At 43.8% G+C, this 7682-nt stretch overlaps 1 protein-coding gene across 1 annotated transcript in view; it reads right to left on the reverse strand.

Moving 5' to 3' along the window:
- Positions 1-7682, reverse strand: part of TENM1 (teneurin transmembrane protein 1) — a 572606-nt gene that overhangs the window by 22295 nt on the left and 542629 nt on the right. The window contains exons 26-27 of the mRNA XM_025205187.1: positions 5147-5319; positions 2516-2751 (exon numbers count right to left, since the gene is read on the reverse strand). Of these exons, the coding sequence (XP_025060972.1) occupies positions 2516-2751; positions 5147-5319 (409 nt within the window). The remainder of the gene's footprint in view (positions 1-2515; positions 2752-5146; positions 5320-7682) is intronic.

The following is a 7682-nucleotide window of genomic DNA, read 5'->3' on the forward strand; positions in this document are numbered from 1 at the left end:
TCCCCCTCCCCACGGTTGCCTGCATTGTAATTTATATCCTAGATCCCTTATGCTCATTTGCATTATTTGCTTCAATGTCCTGAATTACTTGGCCAATTTAAGCATGCCACAACTCATCTTCGAGAGACATCAGTCGACCTCATTTCTCCCCTTTATTCTTAAAACTCAGATTTGTGCTGACTAGTTTTTTTTTAATTGAGGCCTCCTGCAACTCCGTTCATCTCTGTTGAGAACCAGCCCAAGCCCCGGAGCCTTTTCATGCATATATTCTCAACGTTCAGCACCAGACTTTCTGCCCTACATTACAGGCTTTCCAAAGCACTCTTCCTCGATTTTATGGCTCGGGCTAGCACCCAGTGCCATTGCAAAGATGCTGAGGGTGGCACTGGGGTGTGTGCTCTGGATGGGTACTCTGCTTAATTGCTGGGCTTAGGTGCAGGTGGAATAGGAGCGAATGGATGCATGAGATTCTCAGCAGCAGTCCCTCGGGACGAGGTGTAGACATGCCCTAAGCGTTTCACTGCATCTTGTGCTTTATTTCACATGCAAGATCTTTATGAGGCAATTTGTATCTGAAGGATGAAGGGCATCCACTCACACGGCCTGTTTCATAACATCAGGAACTACATCCAGATAAACACCCCTTGATCAAGGGCATGGGCAGACCCATGTAGCACACCACCCCATCTCCTGATGGGTTGGTGTCCATCCCCTTTTAGCAAGGCATGGCTGAAGCCCCTTGCCAGTGGGATACCAGGGAGCTGGGAAGGGAGCTGGCGCACAAAAAGAGGGGTGGCATCTGCTCCCTTGCTGACACCGCTGCTGCTGTCCCCTGCTGCCGCAGAGCCACTCCTGCCCTGCGTCAGCAAGGGGCCGTGGGAAGCAGCTGCATGGGGGAGCTGGGCTCAGCTGGGGAACGTGGCAGTGACACACACATTCTTTGCAGCCCCTGTTCTCTGCCTTCCCGCTGCCCCCTCTCTGGTGTCCCCCACTGGCTGCTGGTAGAAAGAGCCTGTGTGCCACCATCGCTGTCCTCTGCCAACTATATGTGTGACAAGAGCAGATCTGGGGCTTCCCCTGAGCCCAGATCTGTTAGGGACAGTGGTGGCAGCAGGGGCGATGCCACACCTGCCTCCTCCCCACCAGATCCACTCCTGATCATGGGTTCATGATTTACTAGCAGGTATCTAGGACAGATGAGAATGTGCACATTCTGTATTCAAATTAAAGCAACAACCCAGAGATTAAACTGAATAAACTAAGCTAAGAAACTTAGCTGGGTAAGAATGATGTAGGACTGACAACCAAGAGGCACCACTGAAATATGTGATCAATAACCACCCATGCACTTTCCCGTTTAATTTTACATTATGACATAATCTCAGACAATACACATCCCTGAGGGCTTTTACTGCTGGCATATTATTTTTAAGGTTAAATATTCCTACTACTGAGATGTGCTTCAAGGAGTATTTATGTGGAAAAAGCAACGGATTCCTTAAAGTGCCCTTTTACAAGTTAACAGTTGCTTTGAGCTTTAGCTTTACTGTTAATTAAATGCGGTATGTTGACCATCTGTCATTGTAATCTGTGAGTTCTCCGGAAGGTAAATACAAACCACGGCTGCAATGTTAAACTGCTCTTTTGTTAGGACCAGACTGTGACCTGGCTAGTGTGCTCATGCAGGGGAGTGAGGGGGTGCACGGTGCATTGTGGGTAGCAGAAGGCAGCGGGGTAACATGCATAGTTCATGTAGGGAGAGGGGAGGGGTGGTGTCTTGGCTTTGACTTACTTTTCCTTCTCCAAATGTACCAGCCAAAGCTGTTGAGCTGTGCACTGGGGAAGTAACCTGTACCATGACAGGGCTAGGAAGGATTAGTTCTTCTCAGACAATAAGTGAAGTCAGAACTCAGTGGGCACATTTGTAATGGTGCTTGCTAGATTCATTGCTCATTAAGTATGCCCCGCCAATCCTCTCTGGCTCTGCACATGCCAAACCTGGAAATGCCGCGGCAAAGCTGCCCTGGAGTTTCTCCCAATTACTCTCTCTGGCGTTATTAAAAGCAGTAGCATAAGTGAGGGGCTCCCACGTGTCACCATCTCACTTCTGGTTGTGGCATGTGCGGAGTGGGAGGGGTATGCCTGAGAGCCGCATTCCCAAGACTGCTGCGGGAACAGTACCGCCGTACCCAGAGTCATAAGCTGGTTCCAGGTTGGCTTCTGCAGCACAGCATCTATGAATTGCTCCTTGCTTAAAACATCTTCCAAAGCCACGATTACATCCGTAGTTAGAAAATAAAAGTATGAAGAAAAGGGTTTAAAGGTCAAGTTTCCCTATGAAGATCAAACGACAAAAGATCAGAATCCATGAGAAGTTTGGAGTTGAAATCTCCGGCCCGGGCCCAGCCCCAAACAAATCTTCCATTGTGGATTTTACAAAGCTGAGAAATTTAACACGATTTTAGTTCCCTTGCTTTAAAACTATGATGCACTTTAGACAAGGAAAAAGTCTTACCCGTAGCCTCCTCTCAAATGTGGAGATGTTGCCTTTGGTTTGCTCCTTCCTTTGCCTCCATTCAATCAGGTTTGAGTTATGCTCTCCAGGTAGTGAAATATTGCACTTTCCTAAAGTGGGGTTGACAACTCCCGCCAGAATGTGGGGCTCTGTGTTCAGAGTGATTTCCATTCCGCTGGCAAAGGTGACCCTCAGTGAACCATCCGGGCTGACCCGATAGATGCTCTGTGTGTTTTCTGTCAAAAAAACCATCCCAAAAAAACAAACAAAAAAAAAACCACCCAAGAAAATGGGGGAAGTTGCACTTTTCAGCTTGATGAAACAAATGTTAGATGTGAAAGGGTCATGTTTTCCCAGAGTTTACAGCCAGTTTAATATCTGCCAACTTCTATGTACTTTTGTGACCTGGAACCTACAGGCTTGCAGACATATAAACAGATTTTCATTACACTTGGCTTTATTAGCGGAGGCTTCCTCCAACCTCAGCAAAGTTCTTTCAGAATGCAAGTCTTTAATAGTCTGAGGGTTTTAGTCTATTGGGATGAATATGCTATTAATATAAAACCCTCTCAACATGCTTAAAATAATTGTACTGAGAATTGAAGTCACATAGGACAGCTGTTTTTTCCAATGTCTAGGGTACAGTCCTCTCCCCCATGCTGCCCTCTGAAAAGCGGTGGGAGCAGGCCCTGTGGGAATCTGTCTTTTCCAAGGATCCCCCCTCACCAGACTTGTGGTAGCAGACGTGCCACAGACATGGTTGGGGAGCAGGAGGCGTGTTTCAATGGTGAGGGCACAACGTGCAGTGCTGCAGCCCACAGGGTGATCTATGGGGACTGTCATGACTTGGAGGAAGCTCCATTGCTGTCTGCAGCTGTAGCAAGGTATACCTAAGCTGATATGAAGCAGGGCAAATTAACTTGTCTGGAGCTGCACACTAAACTGCTTCCAGGGCATGAGTAAACTTGATTAAATTGAACTTGGGTATCTTTACACTGCACTGCATTCTGCAATGTGGCTATATGAGGGGGGAGGTGGGGGGCAAGGCTGGGAGCGGCCACAATTGGAAGGACACAAAGGGTCAAGCCCTTTTAGCCTCATGCCCACCTGCCGGACTGGGCTGCACCTCTGAGACAAAGCACAGAACCTCACCCCTCATATGCAGCTGTATATAGGAGCCTGCCAACTAAGCACTTTAAAAAAAGGATCATAATCACGTGTTCATCAAAAAGCAGTCACTCCAGCTCTCGAAGAGTGAATTTGTGGACGTGAATTTCTTGTGGCAATATGGGAGAAAAAGGTGACTTTTTAAATTCAAAATATGTTGGATTCTTGAAATACGTAAGAGCTGTTTAGGTTATAGTCTATAAGAGTGCCACGAAGATGAAACGAGCAAATTGCACGACAAATTTTTTACACACACATATACATATGTACGTACGTACATGTGTGTGCGCGCATGTGTGCATGTATCGAACATGTTCTAGATTATTTATATACTGCCTGGAGCATGCTAGGTGAAAGAGAATTAGGCACAGTCTCTTCCATGATGAGTGTACAATTGAAGGACAAAGATTTATAAAAAAAGTTAAAATGATGAGGGCACAGATCATGCAGACAGAGGATACTAATAATACCAAAGTAAAATATAAAAGCAACAAAACTATCTTTTCCACATATACAATGGCTCCTCTCTCCGGGGTCCAATGACTTCACAAGCCGGGCTGAGGTAACATTAGCTTTGTGAAGTAAGTGGATTGCCCCATTTTATAGATTAAGAAACTGAGGTGCAGAAAAGGTAGCTGATTTGTTCAAGGTCCAAGTCTGTCTAAAAAGGGCTGGAAGCAGAAGAGCGCTTCAGCAACCTTTTCCTGGTGTCTTCGCATCCTACCTCCCCCCAAACTCTCAGGTACCCCAAAAATAAATACAAAAGAGAAAAGATTAAATTCAAATCAGTGAATTAAATTATTGAGGAGGAACATTTGTTAATGGATTGGAGAAGCAGGCATATTTCAGCAAAGCAGCGATTCCTAATTCATAGGCATGATATAATTATAGTTTCCAGGGAAACACTATAGTACCTATGGGGGGGCTAGTGATACATCTGAAATATATAACACAGCGCAGGTGTTCATCAACTGCTGTGGGTCATGTTTTGTTGTCATTCCTCTAAATAAGTACTGCCTTTAGAAACGGGTGCTGCCAGGACTGAATTCACACTGTCAGCCACATAAGGCAATTCAATGCTAAAACGTCAATAGAACAAGTTGTTTTTCTAGGTGGTATTTCTCCGAATGTCCAAATGAAATGCAGCATCAACAATCCTAATTACTGTACTTTGGTCCCAAGGTGGTAAGTGATACATTAAGTCTTGGGGTAGCAGAGCTTTCAAAACTCAGAATCTATCCATATGACCTTGAATATGCTCTTAATTGGAAGAGTACTCATCAACAGTCTAGTTCTAATAGCTATTTTGGTAATATTAGAAAGCAAGAAGTAGCAACTTGTATTGAAATAGAAGAGGGGGCCCAACTGTACATATTTGGGTGACAATTTTTTGGCTAGAAATGCAGCAAGGCTCTACAACTTGATTATTTAATAATTTTGGGGACAAAGATGTGCTTCCATTACCTTGTTTTAAAGTGTATATGGTGGAAGTAGCAGAGAAATTTGTAGCCGTGATCACATTTTCCCTGTTTGAAGTGTCGAGCTCTACTCTGGTCAGTTTTTCGACGTCACTGTGGAAACTGCTGACCTCGCCAGTTGGAAAGGTTGCATTGGTCAAGTGACCTTCAGGGTCATATCTGAGAAAACAGATGATTGTAACAGTAAAGACCTGTAAAGGAGGGCAATAGGTTTCCTCATGCTCCTGAAAGCAAATATAGGAAAAGTTCAATAGACACTGGGTGGATTTACACATGATCTGAAGTAATAAACTCCAGGATATATTGCACTGGAGTTTATTGCTCCTGGGTGCCGGGTTTACACAAGCACCCGGGACTGCAGCATGTTGAGCTGGGTCGGAGCAGCCGTGGCTGGCAGGGGGTCATCCTGCCAGCCTGGGGCTGCTCCAACCTGGCTCAATGTGCTGCAGAGGGGCTGGCTGGAGCATAAGGGTGCTTCAGTGTGGGGCTAGCCAGCAGGCAGCCATGCATTGAAGCACCCTCATGCCCCAGCCAGCCCCATCTGCATCTACACGTGCATTGCTGTGCAGTAAATAAAGCCACCACAAGACAGTACTTGTATTTACAAGTACTAACCTATGGCAGAATGTATTAGTTTACTGCAGCATAATAGGGCCACACATGTAGACGCAGAAACTTTACTGGAGACCTAATTAGGTAGCTGTGCAGTAAACATGTTGTGTAGATGCGCCCACTGGGGAGTAAATATAAAAGTACAGAATACTGCATTTAATTAAATAAAATGTTGTATTTCTTAAATTCTTTATCTTTGCCTGAGGATGTATTTTTTTCAGTAGTTCTGGGTAAAATATCTTTGGCAAACTGTCACGTTAGTGTGACACCGTAGTATGACTCATTAGTACAAGTTGGAGTACACAGAGAATAGCCGGTGTTTAAATCTACTCTGATACGATACTTGGAGTTGCCACTAGAGGTCACGCTGCACCCAGATAACTGCACAGTAGCACAGAAAAGGCGTTTTCTTACATTTGAATAAAAATAAATCCTCATAGAGACTGAATTTCAAACATCATATTTTGTTGCGGAGGTTAAAAAACTTAATATGCATGATGAAATTAATAAATCCCACTGTCCTAACTGAATAGATAGGCTTTATCTCTGCAATACTTACATTGCCTGACTGGCATTCACCCATATGTCTACTTCCCGTAGGATTATTCAAATCAGCAAGAACTTCTCATCATGCATAGGGCAGCGGGGTCTGGACCTAGCCATTTTAGATAACCAAATATCATCAGTGCTGGGTAAATTATATTCTTTTTCATGGTTCTTTATGTGTATTTGAAACAGCCAGCATTATGATAAAATGAATAATACAGAGACCTGGAGCAACTTCTCAAATGGATTTTCACTTCTACAGATAAATTTGTACTTTTTCTTTTGGCTAAGGTGACCTTGAGGACAGTAGTAAAGCAAACTGAAGGGCAGCTTATAAGCTTGCCCAGTATCTCAGAGTCAAACCAGCCTCTCCTTTCACCTCTTTTGTGATGTTGTGGTTCTGATTAATATTACTATCAGCCAAAATAAATTCAAGAAAAATCATATTTAAAATAAAAAAAAATCACAACCCATCACAGTTTTCTGCTTTCACTACAGCAAGCTGTTAACAAATACTGAAGCAGGACGATGTGAGATTAAAACATTAAATAATAGTACCCTTTTAAAGCAAGTAGCACAATGCAGAAGACTGGCTAACATCTCTGCCAGAAATTATTATGTAGAATAACACCCTGTGACTGGCCTTGTTCCACATTCAGACCTTCTGCCCAATCCCGAGACCTTCAGTAATGTGAATACATCTTTACTCATCCGAATGGACTCACTAGTATTACAGGTCCACTTGTATGCCTTAGGGAAACTTGGTCTACTTGTTATTATTACTGTTTAGATTTCTATCCCGCCCCCTAAGATAGTGAAGGCTTGCAAGGCACAAGCATACACTTGTAGGTGCAAAGGAATAGTTAGATTATGCTATTTTAATATCCTTCTTCCCACATCCGCAAAATGCTGCGAGACTGGATCCTCAGCTGGTATGTCAACTGGCATAGCTCCATTGTCTTCAATGGAGCTATTCCAATTTATATCAGCTAATGATCTGGCCATGTCCTTTGTTTAAAGTGATGGCATTGTAGCGGTTGCACAAAAGCCTATATTAATCAAACAATGTTTATGTGGCACTAAAAGTATCTGTGCACAAAATGAGGGAAGAAGTTGTGGGGGGGAGGGTGTTTCCCCTCAAAAAGAAAGAGAAAAATAGAGCAGATGTTCTTTTCACACAGAAACACGTTTGAGACGTAACTACTGAACGACTTAGGGTATTTTTTGCCAAATTAATTCATCAAATGTTAAAGATGTTACAGTTCTCCCTCTCTGTTTCTCTTTCTACTGCACTCATATATGCCATGAGAACGTATTTTCATCCCAGCCCCCGTACTGGCTCGATGTAAATTGACTTGCTTCCA

The sequence above is a fragment of the Alligator sinensis genome, unplaced genomic scaffold (genome assembly GCF_000455745.1).
Source record: "Alligator sinensis unplaced genomic scaffold, ASM45574v1 scaffold157_2, whole genome shotgun sequence".
NCBI lineage: Eukaryota > Metazoa > Chordata > Crocodylia > Alligatoridae > Alligator > Alligator sinensis.